The sequence below is a fragment of the Diabrotica virgifera genome, chromosome 10 (genome assembly GCF_917563875.1).
Source record: "Diabrotica virgifera virgifera chromosome 10, PGI_DIABVI_V3a".
NCBI lineage: Eukaryota > Metazoa > Arthropoda > Insecta > Coleoptera > Chrysomelidae > Diabrotica > Diabrotica virgifera.
In genome coordinates this window covers 126,963,157-126,986,079 of record NC_065452.1, presented here as the reverse complement: position 1 = coordinate 126,986,079, position 22,923 = coordinate 126,963,157, and the positions used below count along the sequence as shown (strand labels likewise).

Here is a 22,923-nt window from a genome sequence, read left to right as displayed (position 1 = left end):
TAAACTATGCACTTTTCGATTCACCTGGTAGATATCTACACGTGCAGGGCTGATGCCTGCCAGGTCATGGTTTTTAGCCTTGGTGTGCTATGAATTATCACTATACAAATTTCTAGCCTTACAGGAAGACCGTTAGTCGGAGGGTTCACTAGCTCTTAGACTATAACCGGACTTTTACTTTCTAGGTTTTCAAAAAGAAGATTTTTTTTTACCTAAAAACATTCCTTATGCCTAGTTGCACCAACAAATCTTAAGCTCTAACTTAGCCCAGCTCAGTTTATACACTCACCGGCACAAAATTCCGCCACTAAAAATTTTTGATTAAGTTTGACAATTTATAACTTTATTATTTGTAGTCCGATTTTCAAGATTCTTGCATCAGTTTGTAGGTAAATGGTAAATGGATTGATTAAATATAGGTTGGATTGATAAGATTAGAATGGCCCGTATGCAGCCCAGATCTCAATCCTATCGAGCATTTATGGGATGAATTGAAAATAACTATAGGCCTCCAGAAAATTTGGTACAGTTATGGCCCTGGTAGAGTAATATCGGGCTATTCCCCAGGCAAGGATAACACATTTTATTTATTCGATGCCAAACAGATTGTGAGCAGTCGTTGCTGAGACGTGGCCACTGGACATACCCGCTATTGAATTGAGTGGTCGTTTGCCAAAAGCTGATATTATGTCCATTTTTGCTACTTTTCAGGTGAGCAAATTCAAATTTCCATGACGTCTATAAAATCACAGTTTCAGAAATATGGTCCTTTTCATGAGCATTTTTCAGTGCGTCACAAATGATAGAAAAAGCTAACATGACATTTTAGTTAAATCTGACAGTTGTCACATTTTATTTGCAATTTGGCCAGTGACGGTTTAAGGCATCATGGGACCCTAGGCGGCCATAAGAAGTATGCCCCTTTATAGCGACCATTTACTTAAAACAAATTTACAGATATTTATGTTGTCTTGGAAGTAGTTACTCCAAAAATAAATTACGACAATGTAACAAAGATCATTTTTCTTTTTTTACTTCTATTACTTTGCTAAAGATTTAAGTAAACTAACTGTATCTGATAAATTTATAGTCGGATCTTTTAATGTTTACTAGCTGCACTTTTCGGTGAAAACTCATCACAACTTTTTTAAGGTGTTAAAAAAGCTTTATTTTTAATAAGTTTCTAGTATCAAAATTAAGCAAGTTAAGCTCCAAATAATGTTGATTCTTTTTTTTTTTGGCAAAAAAATCTTAAAAATCACCCCCTAGTTTGTACTTATACAGTGATGAGCGCACTAATAACCGGCAAAATAACGCAAAAGATGGAAAACATATTAAGTTGTGAGATAAAAAGGGATGGACCTAGTAGAGGTGTTAAATTTAGCGATAGTAACTTAGAAATTGACATTATACTGATTGTTTCCCACTTTTAGACGTATCGGATGAGTTTGAGAAATGCCACTGTCACAGTGACAGTTTTAGTTGACATACTCCTCTGATATGTCTAAAGGTGGGAAACAATCAATATAATGTCAATGTATATGTTACTATCGCTAATTTTAACACCTCTACTAGTTTTATTTCCTTTTATCTTACAATTTAATATGTTTTCCATGTTTTGTGCTATTTTGCCGGTTATTAGCGCGCTCCTCACTGTATATTAGTTACATGATCTGTAAGTTTCACCGGTTCACAGTACTTATATTTCAAAATATTGGGATTTAAAGTAAAACATTTTTTTTTGAAATTTTGAAAAAAATGTTTTTCTTTTCAAAATAACTTAAAAATTATTATTAGTGATACCAAAAATCTTAAAGAGTAAAACAATGTAGGTTTTGCTTTTCTGAATATTTCAGATTTTTGCTTCTTTTTGGAAGACAAAAATTGGTTAAGATATGACTGTTCAAAATTTGCATACCCTAGGTAGATAATTTTTCATTTATTAAAAATTAATAAACTAAAATAGTTTCTATCCTTGTGGGATCGGTACTCACCGGAGGGACCGCAGACGTTCGGACACAATTAGCGTCTCTTTGCAAAAACAATGACGTCGACTTTGCTAAGTAACAAGACATTTACTCAACACACACTACACATTACACTAGGTACCTGATTGGAAAAATCCACTGTACCATGACAACGGCGATTAGTTGTCGAGGCATTAAGCTAAATAAAAAAAAGTACATACACTCGTGATTAGTGACTTGTTCAAGGCCTTTCTACTACAGCCCTTTAATAAATAAGCACTTTATACCGATAAAACTTTCAGAGAATATAAACAATACATAAGTAAAGTAGCTTGTGAAGCGGTAAGGATTAATTTCATTTGGAATGCTAATTAGGGGGTTATTTTTATCAGTTTTTTTACCCAAAAAGGGATTAATTTTAATTCTGAGTGTATCTTTATAACTTTTTATGCTAGAAACTTTTTTAAAAAACCAGAATAATGCTTTTTTAAACATTTAAAAAAGTTATGATGAGTTTCCATGAAAAGTGCTTTATTTTTTGATTATTTCACGTTGAAATATTCAATTTGGAATTTGACGAATAAGAACCTACTTTTCATAAGCTACAACTCTGCTTCTACTGGGTCTACAGACTGCACACATACACCATTTTTTCAATTTAATTTTTTAAAAGGTATATTTTTGCTAAGAATATTTTTGTCGATAAAATACTTACTTTTTTAGTTATTTGCGAAAAACCGTTTAAAAACGAGTTTTTTTGTTGAAAAATGAACATATTCACTTAATTTGCCTTGAAGTCGGTTGTATTTTCCTGATATTTGAGAGAAGATAAAGCAAAAAACTGAGTTTGATTGTAAATCATAAATTAACCATTCTCTTTTTTTGTCTCAGTTAGCCCTATTTGATTTTTTTTAACATTTTACATTTTTTTTTAAATTACCGATTAAATAATTCAATATTAATTAAAGCATTTGAGCGGGATGCGGGCCCCATCAAGTGTCCGGGCCCTAGATGGCCGCCTAATGGTTAATCCGGCGCTGAATTTGGCATAAAAGCAAATCAATTGTGTTTATTGCATTTATAAAATGGTATTTTCTTTGATTTGTATAGTCTTATAAATTGTACAGATTATATTCGTAGATATATTATATAATTCGTAAATAATTTTTTTTCGATTATAGCGCCATCTATCGACAACTAGAATAAATGTTATAAATGATTTTAATCACGGACCTGCCTTTTTTTCTGTCACATACAATTTAATGCGTTAGAAAGAAATCGAAAAACTGACACACTGAAAGATGCCTATGAGAAAAAGAATATCATATTTGGTTTTGAGTTTAATTTTCTTACTATAAGAGTCTACATATAACCTAGCTACAAATTTTATAAAAATTCTCTGGTAATTTTGCAAAATGCAAAAAAGTTACGGATCTAAGTGCAAATATCAGCTTTTGGCAAATGCGATACCGTAATTGGTTTCATTAGCATAAATGCACTTGAAAGACTGGAATAGTAAAAATAATAAATAATGACAGTTAGCTCGATAAACGTATGTCTGAAAACGCCTCGTTTCCGAGATACGGGGTGTTGAAATTTTTCTTTAAAACCGACGATTTATTTATTGCTGTAAAATGGGTTGGGATATGCGATATGCCTGATATGCGAATGAAATTTGGTGAGTTTTAAGAGGTAGTTATTGCGCATTTTTTGACATACAACTTATAATTTTTATTCACCATTGGCGCGCATACGGGTAATGGTCTAAATTTGTTTAAATAAAAAAAAGTACGCCACTGAGATATTTTTTAAATTAAAGATTATTTTTGAATTTCTCCTTAAATTTTCGACAAAACATCTATCTTCCCTTTTTTCATACGATGCGTCATTTTTATGCAAAAAATAAAACTTATTAACGTTTTAGGCTATTGATTATGTACACACACCCAAACTTATATGGAATCACCATGTATTTCAAAGTAATATTTATTTATTTTGAAAAAACTTGTTATTGTTGCGAAGATTAAAGGTTTTTATTGAAAATAAACAAATATACAAGACAATCGGATCTTACAGCTAGGTACGGTATAGATTATTTGCTTGAGTTGCAAGTTGAACGAAAATAAATAAACTAACTTTTGCGTCCAAAAACTAAAATATGCCTCATGTGGGGTTATAGAACTTACAACGAGGAAATATTATAGGTCTTGTGGAGAAAGTAATGTTCTCAGATGGACACAGCTGCAGAGCTAGGCGTAATACAGGGCGTTCTGTCCAAAACATATGCTAGGTAACAGGAACTAGGAAAGCTCAAAAATAAAGCAAGGGAAAGTCGCTAAAAGTAATAACGGCTCTCCACGATCGTTTAATTATCCAATCAGCTGGAAGACACCCAACCATTTCTCACCTGCAGCTCCAAAGGCAGCTTTTGTAAGCTACATGTGTAACTCTTTCAGTTGAAAGGATAAGAAGAAGAGTTCGTACCAAGAAGTATACAGCAGGTGACAGTTATGGGTTCCCGAGTTATCGAGGCAGCACAAGATTGACCGCCTAAATTGGTGTCTTCACCACCAAAACTGGAACATTGGGAATTGACAAAATGTGCTATTTTCAAAAACAGTCAGAATGTAATGTAATCAGATGACCCACGAAATCGTGTAGTTAGAGGTCGAGGAAGACAAGCAAGAACGAAAACTGTCAGATCTGTTCACAAATATACAAGGGGAAGTGTAATGTTCTGGAGAGGAATTGTGATCCGTAAAAAAACTCCTTTAATTTTCATCCAATCAACTTTAACTGCTCACAGGTATGTTGATAACCTGTAGTCAGACTCTGGAGAGGCGAAACAGGAGAAAATTTAATTCTATTGCATGATAATGGACCTCTACATTATAGTGACTACAGGCATCATTGAAGCAGAAGGTATCCCTTGCTTGGAGTGGCCTGCTTGCTCACCCGAGCTTAATCTTATAGAGTATTTGTGGGATATGCTTAAAAGAAAAATTAGAGCTCGCCGGGATAATCCACAACACACCTGCTTTTAAAGGATGGAGCAACCTACCACAACAAAATGTTGATAATTTAATTAGGAGCGTGCCCACGCAAACTGAAGCTTGCATAAGGACTAGAGGTGATAACACTGACTACCACAAAATACAAAAAAAAAATAAATAAAAACAAGTTAAACATTATTCGTTTTACATTGAAATTTTGTATGCTATTGACTTTAAGACAACTACTTTCAATTTGTTTGTTAAATACTTTAATGTTTTATTTAATTTTTATGTGTTTGATATTAAATTGCTTTAAAATAAATATTGTTTGACTTCGTGTGTTCGTTTTTTTAAATTCGCCCGAAATAATAAGAAATATCAGGTGCTTCCATATAAGTTTGGGTGTGTGTATTTTAGAAAGGAACTACAACGTTAACGGGGTTTTATTGTTTCATATAGTCAATGGACCTCTATATATGAAAAACCCGCGGAGTGCTACCATTTAAAGGTGCGTTTTTGAGGGTGCGTTTTTGAGAAAGGGGTGAATTAGTCCCTAGACGCAGGGCGAATTAGGGTGAGTTCTATGCACTTTTGGTTCTAACACGTCTGCAGGAAAATTGTTCCAGGTTAAATTTGCTATCGAAATGTCATATTTTAAAGTCAAAAATATTTTTTTTACAAAAATATATTCAAAAGAATAGCTAGAAAAAAACACGAAAGATAGCAATTTTGTTTTTTGCCCCATAACTTTTTTCCGCGGGGATATAGGTATAGAAATTGCTTCACAGATAAAAAACTTCTATCCTTCCTCTTTAAAACGGCGTTTGGTAGAAGTCTCTATGATTTATAGTTTCCAAAATATGATTTTTCAAAGTTCGCCACTCACAGCGATTTTGGCTTATTTTCCTTGTTACTTCTCAAACATTGTTCTGTAACTTTTTTTACGTAGCTTTAGGTATACGAAATTTTACATTTAGTAGGAAGAAAAGTCAATTACCTTTAAAATGGTCTATTGCAGAAGGCTGTATGACTTTTTTAAGCAAGATATGGTTATTCAAAATTTTATACTTTTAATGATTTTTAAAATATTTTATGATTATTTTTAAATTTCTCATTATAACTTTTTTTATTGTATATTTAGGTATATACATTCTACAATAAAATAGAAACTTATTTTCTTTACTTTAAAACGATGTATTGTAAAAAATTCTAGGACTATTTTTAAACAAGATATGCTTTTTCAAAATGTGACATATATACATGCAATAGGTCCCACCAAGTTGGAACCATATGGAAAACTTTTTTATTATTAACTTTACGAAAAAAATTCTTTATAAAATGGTCTGCATAGTCTAAAACCTAAAATGCAATCATCAAATATAAAATTTTATCAATAGTGTACGAGGTATGTTAAAAAATATGAATTTCGCTTAAGAGTAAAGTACACAATATCGAAAAATGTTATTAAGAAAAGTTATTTGGAATTAAAAATTATGTTATAATATGCAATTATATTGTTCTAATTGAAAAAAATTAAAGAAAAATTTAAAATTTTTCTCAAATTACGGGTATCCTTGGATATCCTACGGATATCTTGTTTAAAAATAGTCCTAGAATTTTTTGCAATACGTCATTTTAAAGTAAAGAAAATAGGCTTTTTTTATTCCACAATACCTAAATGTAGGTACAAGAAAAAAAGTCATAATGAGAAATTTAAAAAATAATCATTTAAAGTACAAAACCTTGAACAAACATAACTTGCTTAAAAAGAGAAAAATAATCTTATACAATAGACCATTTTAAAGGTAATTGACTTCTCTTTCTACTAAATGTACCATTACATATACCTAGAAGTGGGTAGAAAAAAGTTACAGAACAATGTTTGCGAAATAACGAGGAAAATGGCCCAACAATGCTGTGAGTGGCGAACTTTGAAAAATCCTATTTCGGAAACAATAAATCCTAGAGACTTCTACCAAACTTCATTATAAAGATGAAAAATGGAAGTTATTTTTCGCTGAAGCAATGGCTATACCTGTATCCCTGAGGAAAAAAGTTATGGGGCAAAAAATAAAATTGCTTTCTTTCTTGTTTTTTTCTTGTTTTTCCTTTGAATATATTTGTGTAAAAAAATATTTTTGACTTTAGCATGTGATATTTAGATAGTAAATTTAACCTGGAACAATTTTCCTGTAGACGTGTTTGTACCAAAAGTGCATAAAACTCACCCTAATTCACCCTGTGCCTAGGGACTAATTCACCCCTTTCTCAAAAACGCACCCATTTAAATGGTAGCACTCCGTGGTTTTCTAAAATCTAGAGATCCAATGACCATATGAGACAATAAAATCCCGTTAACGTGATAATTCGCAAGTGATTCCATCACTTGCGAATTTCTAGTACTGGCCATAGGCGTCCGTTTTGGGTAGGCCAACGGTTATTTTATCCCATAACTTTTTTGTCCTAAACTTTTATGCATTTTTGACACTGGATTTTTAAATTGTGAAGTATTCTAGTACTAAAAGGTACTCTTGATTGAAATCGGTAGGATATGCCGTTTTCTAGAAAAATCGATCTGAAAATTTTTCAATTTACAATTTGAAAAAAAAATTGAATTTTTTTTTAATAGAAACGATGTATTTTATCTACTTAAAGCAAGAGTGACTTTCATAATTTACATAATATCATAATACTACAATCATAATTTAATAGTCAAATTATGAATAAATAATATAAATTAATAATATAAATAATATAATATAAATTAAATATAAATCAAATAAATTAATAGTCAAATGTCAAAAATTCTTAAAAATTAAAGACAAAAAAGTTATGCGATAAAATAACCGTTGACCTACCCAAAACGGACGCATATGACCGGTAGGTACTAGAAATTCGCAATTGAGAAAATCGATTTATCTCTGGAAGATAAATAAACGTATCAGTTTTCGTTTTTCTAAATAGTTTTTTTTTGAATTTTTTTTTCAAATTCGAGAATCGAAAAATTTTCAAATCGATATTTCTCTAAAACCGTTCATCCTACCGACTTTTTGGTACTAGAATACCACACAATTTAATAATACAATGTCAAAAATGCTCACAAGTTTAAGAGAAAAAAGTTATGGGATAAAATAAACGTTGCCCTACCCAAAACGAATGCTTATGACCGGTACTGGAAATTCGAAATTAATGGAATCGTTTTGTCTCTGGGCGAAAAATAGCCGTACCAGTTTTCGTTTTTCTAAATAGAAGCGTTCTGGAGGTATTTAAAAAAAAACTAATTTTAAGCAGGGTTGGCAAAAACCAAGGTTTTTCGAAAAAAACAAAAAAAATCAGGTTTTTTGGTTTAAACCAGGTTTTTTGATACAAAGTATAATAAGTCCAAAAACTTTAAAAATTAATAAATTATTTTATAAAATTAAATAATAAACAATGAAAAAATGATTAAGACAACTTTTATTTTTATTTACACACACAAAAAATTAATATAACAAAAAAACATCATCAAACTTTATAATATTCAAAATAACTAGGTTCAAAAGTAAAAAAATAGAAATTATTTATCTTAATTTTCTTCATTTGCGGCAGCTGTAGTAAAAACTTCAAATAAAAACACCAGTTTGGAGGCTCAGTAAATAAAAAAAAACAGATTTAAACTAACTGGTTTTTTTAAGAAAAAACCCAGTTGGTTTAAACCTTGGTTTAAACCAAGGTTTTAAGCATGTTGGTTTAAACCTGCCAACCATGATTTCAAGACGCCATTACAACCTGTAGAAACTATGTAGAACACTTTGTATTAAGTATTAAGATGTTTAATTTTTTTCATGAAAATGGTGCGTTGTATAAAAAAAAATGAAGCTAGATATTTTGTCACCCATTGAACGAGGAAGTCAAAAAATATTTTTAATTTGCAATATCTCATTGACGTATTATTTTTTTAAATTCAGATTGTTACCCGTATGCGCGCCAATGGTGAATATAAAATTCTTAACTGTATGTCAAAAATGCGCAATAACTACATCTTAAAACCTACCAGATTTGATTTGCATGTGTCAACCGGTTTACAACTGACAAGAGACATATCAGCTTTTGGCAAACGTTGATTCGGTCATGTGGACATATCGAGGGGTTCGAGCGAAAACCCGATAAATACCAAAATTATGAAATCCGGTATTTTTATTTCTGCTGTAGTAAAAACACGTCTCCTACCACTGGTAAATGTTATTATTTGATATTTACATTTTTAAGCACAATAACTAATAAAAACCAAACATGGTAAAAACCGTTAACTCATATTTTTAAATAACACCAAACCCATATATAACTTTACTGATAAAAATACTTTGTTGTAAACATATTTATAATATGAGAATCCGGTAGAATCATTTATTTTCTTTTTCCTGTGTAAAGTTACTAATTTTATTAGAAATATTTCTAAGTTAAAAACTGATAATTAATTTTATTGGAGATGAAGTTTACAAAATTGTTCATTTTGACAAAATATATTCATGCGAAAATCCAATAAAGAATTTTTGTCTATGATAGTTTATTAAATTTCAGCACATTTTTTCCTGCGAAACCCCAATAAAAGATGGCGTAAATTGGAAATTGAATATTACGAAAACAAAAAAAAAACGGTTAGAATAGGGCCCATATTTTTAATGAAAACAAACTCAGAGCTTCCAAGGTACCACAGCAAATCAATTGTAGTCAATTTAAATTTAAGTGTACTGAAAAGTTGTCTGAAGACTATTGAAACAAACTCTGTAGAAATTACTGGAGTCTAGTAGTTAGTAGTAGTAGTCTAGTCTAGAAAAAATTTTATATTGTACAATATAACTGTCAAACTAATTAGGACTACACTTGTCCCTAAAACTTCCCAAAGAAAGGACTAGCTTACCATGAATAAATTCCAGTAATGAAAATATCAGAAGATATTGGTTTGAATTAAAGAAAAACTCCTACTTTACACCCTAAAAGGCAAAAACAAATTTCATCCCAAAAAGCAACCATGGCAAAAACAAATTTCATCCCAAAAAGCAACCATAGACTCCGGGCAATTTACCAAAGTAATATAAAGGTACCCTCCCAATAAGTGAAGTACCCTTCCAAGAAAACGGATTTGATAAAGATGGTCCAAGAAAATATTTTTCCAGAAGAGGTGCATGCTTGAATAACAAATTTAAAAACCGGTACTTAATCGAACTCCAGACGTAATGATGGGAGAAGAATCGAAAGAATTTTTGTTGGAATAATATACAGTTAACTTTTATTTTATAGTTAAGCAAATTAAAAATAAAAACCAATAAAATCAAATAATGTTATACTCATTCAACGAGGTAAAACCCGATAAATATCACGTTTTATTTTTTTTTTGTAAATACGTTTTTATAAATTAAACTTAAAATAAATTATTCCAACTAAATATTAAATTCTCTACCATTTGGCTATAACAAATATTTGATAAAACTTCCTATGGCGATTTTAAATCTTTTTCAAACTTCCTAAAATCTGTAATCGCGATTATCTCTAAACAAAGGTTTTGTTAGTTATCGGGTTTTCGCTCGAGCCCCTCGATATCCAGATTTAAAACTGGAGGGTAAACTACATTTCACAGTACATTGGACATATCTGCTTTGGGCAGATGGAGCATATAATCACACACTGTCAATTGGCATAAAAAACTGCAAATCACAAAAAGTGGACATACCAGCTTTTGACAAACGGCCACAGAATTGTTTTGTTTTGTGTTCTTAATTTAAGTACGTTTGATATTCTTAATTAAATAAACCTTCAAAGCAGTGTTTTTATTTACAGCTTTTACAAGAAAAGAGATATTCAGATAATTCAAAAAACAAAATCTTAGCGATACCTGCCAGATGATACGAAAGGAGTATGAATCAAAATCAGCCCTTCAATTTTTCCACAGAATTTTTAAAGTTAGTAGACTAAGAGCCGCTATAGGTGAAATTTCTTAATCATTTTAGGCACGATGGGACCCTATAACTTAAATAGTAGAACCTAAAAGAAAACGTTTGAACACTGTGCCGTCACTTTTCAGTGGCACATGCGTCGACAGTGGCGTATCAAACTTTCCACTTATGGACGGGATAAATAAATTAAAAGTTAACAGAACTTACTAACAGAATTAAATTTTTTTTATTTTTTTAAGTTCTATGTGATTAACACATAGGATTCATCGTGATTTTAACCCACCACCCCCTTCCCCCTGCCCCCACCATCAAAAACTTCATTTTTCGTTTTTATTTTTTTTGGTGGGATGCAATAAATTTTAAAATTTCAAAAAATTCACACGCATAGTTGAGGCTTTTATAAAACATGCCTATTTTTTATAGACCCATAGGTAGAGTGTACATAACCTCAAAAAATTAAAAGAATTTTTTTTTTCAAAAAAGCGTATAACTTTTTTTGAGGAATAGCTGCCGGTCTAATTTTTTCTTAATCTTGTGTGTTTTATCAAACGCTATATTTTAAATTTTTTTCAGATTTTTCCGTAAGTCTCCCACCTTCAAAAATCCGAAAAACTGTTTTTTGGGGGGTTTTGGGGGATTTTCCCTATTTTATAGACTTCATAATATATCAAATCAATTTTGTTTTTATAGGTTATATGTAACTTGAAGTAACTGAGTTCTTTAGAATATTTAAAAATCAGAAAAACACGTTCAAACCCCCCAAAACCCCCTTAAAAAACAGTTTTTTGGATTTTTGAAGGTGACCAACGTTACAGAAAAATCTGAAAAAAATTAGAAATATAGTGTTTGATAAAATACACAAGACTAAGAAAAAATTAGATCTGCAGCTATCCCCAAAAAAAAGTTATATACTTTTTTTCAAAAAAAAAAATTTTAAAATTTTTTTGAGGTTATGTACACTCAACCTACAGGTCTATAAAAAATAGACGTGTTTTATAAAACCCTTAACTATGCGTGTGCATTTTTTGAAATTTTAAAATTGATCGCATCCCACCAAAAAAAAAATCGAAAAATAAAGTTTTTGATGGTGGGGGCAGGGAGAAGGGGGTAGTGGGTTAAAATTACGATGAATCTTATGTCTTAATCACATAAAACTTAAAAAAATGAAAAAAATTAAATTCTGGTAATTAGGGAGGGTATTTTTTAATTTATGTATCCCGTCCATAAGTGGAAAGTTTGATGCGCCACTGTAGACGCATGTGCCACTGAAAAGTGACGGCACAGTGTTCAAACGTTTTCTTTTAGGTTCTACTATTTAAGTTATAGGGTCCCGTCGTGCCTAAAATGATTAAGAATTTTCACCTATAGCGGCTCTTAGTCTATAGGAGAAAATACACCGCTTCCATTCACCCCCGTATAATGCCCGTAAAAAAATTTGTTACCGGAATAATAACAAACGATATCAATACATTTAGGTACCCTATACACTGATGTAAGAATCTTGAAAATCCGAGTATAAATAATAAAGTTATAAATTGTCAAACTTAATCGAAAAATTTTAGTGGCGGAATTTTGTGCCGGTGAGTGTAGATAGAGCCGCCTTAAGTCTCACTTAGGTTGCACCATAATTTTCGATTCTTATCTAAGCACCTCTTAACTGAGACGAGGTTTAAGATGCAATCCACGTGGCAATCTATTGGGGCAATCTGAAAATTGAAAAGGTTCAATGGTGCAATACGTACGTTTTGTAAGCTGAGCTTAAGGCATGTCTTAAGCTTAAGTTCTGTTGGAACTCAGCCGTTGCCTGGTCCCAAGTCCAGGATGAGAAAGGAGGAGGGTTAAGCAAGGGACTAACTATTCCTTCTTGTAAAAAAACATAGTTATGAAAACGAAGCACATGCCTCGGATAAGGACGGATCTTTTAAGACGACAAAAGCGACGACAAAGGACAATGAATATAGCAACCTGAAACGTACTGGGCCTATATCGGCCTGGGGCCCTAACTCAGGTGGTCAAAGAACTTGAATCCAGAAACATGGACATAACTGCCTTATAAGAGATTAGATGGACTGGAGAAGGCACACTAAAAACTAATAAATCAGTAGTATTTTCCAGCGGAAGCGAACGGGAACATCAATTCGGCACTGGCTTTATAGTCAGGGAAAGTCTTGTGGGGTCAGTCTTAACTTTAAAACCCGTTAATGAAAGACTCTGTTATATCAGACTCAAAGGACAACAACATAACTATTCCCTAGTTGCTGTCCATGCACCGACAGAGGAAAATGAAGAGCATGTAAAAGATAACTTCTATGAGAAACTAGAGGAACTGATAAATAATCTACCCAAACAGGACATTCATATTATCTTAGGAGATTTCAATGCAAAGAGCAGCGTACAAACCAACAATAGGTAACCATAGTCTTCACGATGTCAGCAATGATAATGGAACAAGGTTAATAGACTTTGCAGCGTTCCACAACCTACTAATAAAATCGACAATGTTCGAACATAAGAAAATACACAAACAAACATGGGTCTCACAAGAAATCAGATCGATAATGTTCTAGTAGATGCCAGGAGGGGTAGTAACTGTCTAGACGTAAGAAGCCTAAGAGGAGCTGATGGAGACACGGATCATTTTCTGGTAAAAGTGAAGATAAGGACAAGAATAGCGTCCAAAAAAACACACAAGAATATACCAACACCATTATGGAATACCGAAGTTCTACGTAATAAGCAGACAGAACAGAAATTTCAAAAGGCTATAAAAATCGCTCTAACACAGACAGAAGACTATAACAACATAGACAGCTTGGAAAAATATCAAATTAGCTCTGACAAGCGTATCAGATGAAATACTAGGACACAAAAAGAAAACAACAAAAAAATGGTTCGATGATGATTGCCTGAACTCCATAACAGCAAGAAATATGGCTAGAAGGAACATGCTACAAAACCCCTCGCACAACAACAATGAAATGTATAGACAAAGAAGAACAGAAACAAGAAAACTAATAAAAAGGAAGAAGAGGGAGTATCAGGAACAAATAATCAGAGCTATAGAAGAAAAAAGAAAGAACAAACAAGCGAGACAGTTCTTCCAAGGAGTTTCAGATATCAAGACCGGCTACCAAGCAAGAACAGGAAACTTCCTTCAAAACGACAGCGGGCAGCTTATCACTGATGACAAGGAAATCCTAAAAACCTGGAAGGAATACTTCTATCAACTATTGAACGACCAATCTAACAGAAATACATCAAACATAGAGGTACATACAGCTGAAATAGAAGACCAATACCCGAGATACGAAGAAGTAATACAGACAATTAAAAAACTTAAAAATAATAAGACACCAGGTAGCGATGGTATACCCGCAGAGTGCTTTTAAACATGGAGGAGAAGCGTTGTTAGTATACAAGCTAATTCAAGACATTTGGCGAGAAGAAACAATGCCAGATGAATGGAAAGAAGGGGTTATTGTACCAATACACAAAAAAGGAAACAAAAAGCAATGTATTAACTACCGGGGAATAACACTCCTAAACACCACCTACAAAATCCTTGCAAACATCCTGCTAGAAAGAACCAAAACATACAACGAAGAAATCGTTGGAGAGTATCAATGAGGATTTAGACCGGGCCGCTCTACTATTGACCAGATATTCACAATAAAACAGATAATGGAAAAATGCTGGGAGTTTGATGTGAGCTTCATCAGATGTTCATAGATTTTAAACAAGCATTTGATAGAGTATGCAGGGCTAGACGTGGACAGCGATGCAGGAACTTGGCTTTCCAAAAAAACTAGTCAGGTTGATGCGGATGTGTATGGAACGGTTACGATGTAAGGTGAGAGTTGGACAACAATACTCGGCGACATTTGAAATAAACAATGGACTAAAACAGGGAGATGCACTTTCACCACAACTCTTCAACTTAGCTCTGAAGCACATAATCAGAAGTGCAAGAATCGAAAAACCGAATCCAGTATTTCATCGAGAAGGACCAAACTTACTACTGGCATTTGCAGACGATATCGATCTAATAGGAAACACACGATTAAGGATGAAGGAGACTTTCGTGATGTTCGAGAAGGAAGCAGAGAAGATAGGGCTCCAAATCAACGAAAACAAGACGAAATATAAGTATATGAGCCGCAATAACCAAAGCAGAGACAGAATCGGTCAGAACATCACTATCGATGACTAACTTTGAGCGCGTTAGAGAATTCAAGTATCTTGGAACAACAATAACTGGAGACAATAACGGATCACAAGAAGTAAACAACAGGATTCAGGTCGGCAACAGATGTCTTTTTGCCCTCCAAAACCTTATAAAATCGAAACAACTATGTGAAACGAAGAGAGACTATGTGTTTGGGAAAGAAAAATCCCAAGGAAGATCTTTGGTCCTGTGCTGGATGAAGCATCAGGACAATATAGGATAAGAACTAGCAAAGAGCTCGAAGAACTTTACCCAGACGCCAACATCATAAAAGAAATAAGGTCCAGAAGACTCCAATGGGCAGGACACCTCAGAAGACATTCTCACCAAAGAACAGTGAGACTAGTGTGGGAGGAAGTCCCAACTGGAAGGAGACCACGCGGACGCCCTCGACTCCGGTGGCGAGATAATATAGCAGGAGACCTAAGCAATATGGGCGTGGAGAATTGGATGGAGGTTGCTCAAGACAGAAAACAGTGGAGGGATGTTGTCGAGTCGGCTAAAACCCACCAAGGGTTGTAACGCCACGGAGTAAGTAAGTAAGTAACCAGGCATTAGTATCAGAAATACTGCCATAAAATGTTATTAAGAAATTCGAAATAGAAATGAAGTGAAGCATAAAATTAAGCATAAACCAGCACTTGATCCTAGTGTATAAAGTCATTTTACTGTGTTTGAGTTCCTTAGCGAGGACAATTTACAAAATTGCTGCAAAAAATAAATTTTGTGGCAAAGATGTGGTAAAGACAGCCTCCTGGATAGCTATACCTGTACCTGTATAGTGAAGGAGCTACAATCAACCTCACAGTAATGGACCTTATGGGAATAAAAATTGGAGAAATAGCAATGGGTTGGTAGAAAAATATCGAGGAAGCTCATACGGCTCAAGCCAATAGAAAGGGCAGCGAGACATCAAAACCAAAGTTATGAAAAAAAGCTTTGACTGACCATTTACAGCTTTACTGGACAATGAGGGCACCCAGTATGCACCAGGAATGGCTGATTAGAAGTAGATATAAATAAATATGACCATTTTATTTGATAAAATAATTACAGTAAAAATACTTCAAACACGTTTTTCTTGAAATCACACTTTTCAAAACTGGGAGACGTTTTTTCTCTAAATCTACTACACCAATCTCAGTAAACCAATTTTTTTTTTGATACTTTATACACTAATCAGCAAAATTAACGGCCACCTTAAAAATGGGATATGTTAGATGTCTGGAATTTCCTAAACCTGTTGTCCGATTTGAGTGATTTTTTTAGTATGTTACAGCCTTATTATTTAAGACAATCTATGTAGTAATATTGTTGTTAGACACTATTAGACAGGTAAATGTCATTTTATACCGGGTGTAACAATCATACTGTGCTTTTTCCTTAAAGTTAGGAACACCCTGTGGAATATTCTAGCATTATATAAAATATTGAAATTAAAACCTTAAAACAATTGTAGCCTTAAGCTTTATTAGCATTTTCTCTTTTGATTCATCTGCTTATGTTGGATAATAAAAAAGTTAGGTACCTGCCATGTTTTTCATCAATAAAACCTCATTTTCCGCTTAGTTTAATAAACAAGCCTAAAGTAGGCTATGAGAAATTAACAATAATAGATGTCAAATTGTTAACAGTCATAAAGTGTCTGGTTTGTTGTGAAAATTAGTAGATTTATCACTTCAGTTTCAATTAAGTCCGTATCTTTTTTGTTGTTTGGTGGAAATGGAAGGAGCTACAAGGAAGTTTACCCGCGATGAGTGTGTTCAAGCAGTGATCTTACATAGCGAAGGAGTTAGCTACGATGCTATCGGCTCCTTATATTGGAAACAATTTTTTGCTAATGCACGATAATGCAAGACCTCATGTTCACAAACTGTAACCGAATATTTACAACAGGTAAATCTTTGGACTTTGAATTGGCCTTCGCATAGTCCAGATCTTAACCCGATCGAACATTTATTGTGGGGCATAATTGGCAGAAGACTACGACAGCGTTTGCCACCTCCTAGAACCTTACAAGAGGTAGAAACAGTAGCTCTCGAGGTTTGGAATAATATAGCATAGCTCATTTGTAATATAAAATTACATATATCTCTTTTATTATCGAACCTAAGCGAATGAATCAAAAAACATAATGTTAAGAAAACCTAAGGCTACAATTGAGTTATAATTTCAATATTTTATATATGCTAGAATATTGCACAGGGTGTTCCGAACTTTAAGGAAAAAACACAGTATGATGATTGTTACACCTGATAATAATATAAAATGTCATTTACCTGTCTAGCAACAATATTACTACATAGATTTTCTTAAATAATAAGGCTATAACATACTAAAAAATCACTAAAATTGGACAACAATTTTAGGAAATTCGAGACATCTAACATGTCCCATTTTTAAGGTGTTCCGTTAATTTTTTCGCTTAGTGTATATACGACCACTAAATATACCTCTAAAAAGTTCAAAAAAACCACCCCACCTTTTTAGTAAACGGGTAAATTCACACCCAAAATTCAAAATTTTTATAAAATTGCATATAAACGCCATAAGAATATAAAAAAATAAACTTTTTAAAAGTTTATTTATTAGCTTTAAGTCTCACAAATTGAATCCTGTTGGAATTAAAAAAAATTGTTACAGGAAGGCAACAAAGTGTCTCCATAATTAATATGCATCTTTTTGAAGATGCCCTCTCTGCAGTGGTAAAAAACAGCTAGACTAGAACTGCCAAAAATTTTTTTCCTACACATCAAAACCTTGTTAACAAGGTATAAAAAATTATAAGCATAAATATACCTAATAGTTTTGTTTAATATTTAAAAATTGTCTTTTTCCAATTTATAACGTAAAATTCCCCGTAATAATTGGTCTAATTGAAACATTTATAAGATAGTTAAACAGTGAATATAAGCAAGTACGGTTTGCTGAAAGAAAAACTAGTTACAAAATGATTATTACTTACTGTACTTTATGGGACTTATCAATGATTAATGTTAAATTGGCATCTCTTCTTTCTATAGAAACCTCATGCCATTTGAGATCATTTAATTTAAGGTTTCCTGGAGAGACAACTTCGGCTTCTCCGGAACCCAAATTTATATTAACTTTAATTCTTCCCTTTTCTAACTGAACAATGCAATAATCAGTATTTCCAGCAACTAAAAAAATTAGAGCACTAGACAGATGGGTCTTGAATTTAAAATTAATATCTGTAGAGCTTCTTGCTTCTTTGAATGGAAGAGCTATGAAGCTGTTGCCATAAAAAGATGCTGAAAAGAAAAAGTTTTATTAGTTAGATATACACACAACAAAACTTATATGGAATCACCATGTATTTCAAAGCAATATTTATTTCTTTTGAAAAAACTTGTTAAATTTGATACCGAAGTAATTCAGGAACACAATGTAATAAATGAAGTCCAAGAAAACACAGAGATAGACCAAATAAGTAGAGAAGAAGTAATAGAAGGAATCTTCTTCTTAAAGTTCCATCTCCTAGCAGAGGTTGGATATCATAATGGCTATGGTCACTTTGTTGGCTGCTGCTCTGAACAGTTGTAATGAACTACAGTTAAACCATTCTCTAAGGTTCCTCAGCCAGGAGATGCGTCTTCTTCTTCCTTGGATCCTTCCTTGCATAATAACTCTCAGCAGCTCATATTTCTCTCCTCTGGTAATGTGACCCAAATATTCTAGTTTTCTTGTTTTTATACTGTTCAAAATTTCTAACTCCTTATTTAAACGTCGTAGCACTTCAACATTGGTAATCCTTTGAACCCACTGAATTTTCAACATTCTTCTGTAACACCACATTTCGAACGCTTCTATTTTTCTTATGTGTTGCCTTTTCAATGTCCAAGCTTCCATTCCGTATAGTAATATAGAAAATATGTAGCATCTTAGAGCCCTCAATCTGAGAGGCAACTGAAGGTCTTTGTTTGTAAGCAGTGTCTTCATTTTTATAAATGCTTGCCTTGCAGTTTCAATTCGGACTTTAATTTCTTTGCTTTGGTCATTTTTGTCATCAACCCAGGTTCCCAGATATTTGTATGTCTTTACTTTTTCTACTTGGGTTTGCTCTAGTAGTAACCTTTCATTTCCATATTGTGTTTTTGAGACAATCATAAATTTGGTTTTAAATTTTTAGTTTTTTTTTGTTTTTAGTTTTTTTGAAAAAAAAACTAAATAGAAGGAATATCAAACATATAAATAGGCAAGGCAGGAGGAGATGATGAAATTGAACCGGAAATGGTAAAATACATGGGAGAAGAGGGAATAAATTGGCTATAGACAATATATAAAGGGGCGTGGGAAAAACAAGCAATCCCTAGAGTCTAGAGACTGGCAGAATAACATCATCGTACCAATATACAAAAAAGGAGAACATATAGACTGCGAAAACTAAAGAGCTATATGTCTGTCATTGGTATGCTTTAAAATGTATACGATAATAATAGAGAAGAGACTGAGGCAAGAAGTAGAAATGAAATTGGGAGAAGAACAAGCGGCCTTTAGACCAGGAAGACAAACAAATGACAGTATCATCAGGAACCTAATTGAAAGAAGCTTAGACATGGGGGGAAAACTGGTATTAGCATTCATAGACCTAAGAGCAGCATTTGACACGATAGAAAGACAAATTATAGGGGAATGCTTGAGGAAAATAAATGTAACAAACAGATTGATAAAAATTATAGAAAGTACTTATATATACTATAGGATAAAAAGGAAGAGTACAAATAACAGGGGAACGATCAGAAGAATTTAATTGGAAGAGAGGTACTAAACAAGGAGATAGTCTCAGCCCTCTGTTATTCATAATCGTAATGAACGAATTAATAAGAAAAACTAAAGCAATAACCAACCAACTACAGACAATAATAGGATACCATAGATTACAACCGGTAACAATAAAGTCCTTAATGTATGAGGACGACATAGTACTAATAGCAGATTCCGAGAATAAAATGCAGAAACTAATGGATATATGGGTAGAGGAAATAGAAGAACTAAAAATGAAAATAAACGAGGGAAAAAGTAAGATAATGATAATCAATGGCAAAGAAGATAATGAAATAAAGATAAAATGCAAAAACTCAGAGCTGGAAATAGATACAACTTACGAATACCTGGGAAGTATCATTACTAACGAAGGAAAAATAGACTGGGAAATAACAAATAGAGCAAAGAAATCAAACAAGCTATACTATGCCTTAGCCCAAATACTGGGAAAAAAAGAACTTGCAAGAGAGGCAAAAATAAACATATATAACACAATAGTGATACCGACTGTGCTCTATGCAAGTGAAAACTGGACAATTCTAGAAAAACATAAGAGCAGAATAAATGCAAATGGAGATGAGACATTTAAGAAGGATAGTTGGAAAGACAAAATGGGATAGATTAAGCAACGAGACTATTAGGAGAATGGCCAACCAAGAAGGGTCTAGGACATTTCGCCGTCGCCGTTTCGCCGTCGCCGTTTCGCCGTCGCCATTTCGCCGTCGCCGTTTCGTAGTCGAGCCATTTCACCGTCGCCGTTTCGCCGTCGAGCCATTTCGCCATCGCCATTTCGTTGTTAGCATTCGTACTTATAATTTCGGGATGAACATTACTTGTATATAAGTTTTGAATGGTTTTCGAATGATTATATACTATCACTTTTGCATAATGAAGTTTTTTATTTTTGATACAGTAAAAACAATTGAAATTGAAATCCCTTTTCTCAATATTGTTTATTTCCGGGAATCTGATAATAGTCATATTTATCTATTTAATGATATATTCTAATTATACTCTTGTTTATGGTCCTTAATTTCCTAGAAATAATAGGTTAAACCGTTGACTGAGGTATTGGGGGTCCAATACCGTCCAATATCTCAATCAACGGTTAAACTTAAAATTACAAACAATATTTTTAATGCTGTAAATATTTTATTTTTCAGACGAAAACAATGTATAGTTGAATACGAAAATATAACTTGGTTTTACTAGCAACATCAACATTTTATTTACACTGACATTTAGTATAAAAAAAAGTTAGTATGTTATCACGTTCTTGCGACATTTAGTATAAAAAAGTTAGTATGTTATCACATTCTTGTAAACTTAACCAATGCCGGGATGGCGACAGCGAAACGGCCGACGGCGAACTGGCTTGACAGCGAAGTGGCTTGATGGCGAAACATCCCAGTCCGAACCAAGAAAGAGTAATTAATAAACTAAAAAAGAGACAAATGAATTGGTATGGGCATTTGATGAGGATGCAACTCAACAGAATTACAAGAAAAGTCCACGAAGCAAAGAAGATCGTAAAAAGAAAAAGAGGCAGACCAAGAAAAAAATGGATACAGCAAGTAGTAGAGGCGGGAAAAGTTAAAGGAAAATCACTCGAGGAATTGAAAATAATGACAGAAAACAGAAAAGAATGTAAGAGATGGGTGAATGTAAATTAAAATAGTGATCCCAAATCCGACACCCTGATAGGGTACAAGGAAGGGGAGAAAGAAAGAAAAAACTTGTTATTGCTGCGAAGAATAAAGGTTTTTATTGAAAATAAACAAATCGACAAGACAATCAGATAGTACAGCTCGGTATGGTATAGATAGGTTATTTGCTTGAGATGCAAATTGAACGAAAATAAATAAACTAACTTTTGCATCCAAAAAGAACTGCTTGTTACAACACATAGTTGATAGGCTTCCATCCTAGACACTAAACTAAGTGAACTCTTAACACTCTAGTGCCCCAGTCCGTCTTAAGGTGGATCGCAATAAAAGTTTCTAGGCTTACTATTTAAGTGTTTTATAACTGCAATATCCAAACCAGCCTCTGGACTAGATCGGATAAGCATCAAACTGTTAAAAATTTGACCCATGAGACAAATATTTTCACTGTAATTTTCAGTTTAGTGTGAAATTTGGTAATGGTACTAAAAAAATTAGGGCACTAGGGGGTTAAATTAAGCTTCTATTTTTTTTTAATATTTATCCAAAGAATTATTATTTCACAATGAGTCAGTTAATACATCAAAACTACTGGCGAAGTATTGTACTTATTACTATTACTAAAAAAATAAATTAAGGTGTTGTATGTCTCTTTTGGCAATAACAGTAAACAGAAAGAAAAATATACATGTGTGTAGGTGTAATATTTCAACTAATGATAGGAATTAAAAATAAAATGACAATTTCTAAAATCGCTGATTGGTGCCCTAATTTCTTTTCCTAGTTGTTATTAATAATGCTAAAAATGAAAATTACCTTGGTCCACACACCGACATTTTAAAAAACAAAAATAAAGGAAACACAAAATCAAGGCTTTATTCTTCATTATTATTAAACATACTAAAGTTGTGTGTGTATCAGCAAAGGATTAAGGTCATCTTCGGTGGATATTTTTCACCATGTTATTGAACTTGGATCCAAAATTTAAGGTACAGAAATATATGCAAAATATTTATTATACAAAGAAAACACTACACTTCTCACAACTCTATAAATGTAAACTGTAAGTTAAAATAAAAAGCTGGGACTGTCATAAGACATGTCAGCTGTAATGTCGAATCATAAAACGTCAAAGTAAAGTTATAGTGATTTTTCGACGTTAGCTTTTAATTCTAAATAAGAGCGAATTTTCTGCAATTTTCACATCATTTTATAAGTTTAGTTTATGAATAATACGTCAAAATGAGATCTATTTATACTTTGTACAACTATGTTTTGCATTACAAAATTTTCTTTCTCATTTGCAAGCTATTAATAACAAAGATTTAAAAACATAATTTTGTGTGACGTCACTAC

At 32.8% G+C, this 22,923-nt stretch overlaps 1 protein-coding gene across 1 annotated transcript in view; it reads right to left on the bottom strand.

The window, feature by feature from the left end:
- LOC126878629 (chondroitin sulfate proteoglycan 4) overlaps positions 1–22,672 on the bottom strand; it is a 114,082-nt gene extending 91,410 nt beyond the window's left edge. The window contains exons 1-2 of the mRNA XM_050641454.1: positions 22,384–22,672; positions 18,084–18,390 (exon numbers count right to left, since the gene is read on the bottom strand). Of these exons, the coding sequence (XP_050497411.1) occupies positions 18,084–18,390; positions 22,384–22,453 (377 nt within the window). The 5' untranslated portion in view covers positions 22,454–22,672. The remainder of the gene's footprint in view (positions 1–18,083; positions 18,391–22,383) is intronic.
- Positions 22,673–22,923: the final 251 nt, after the last annotated feature.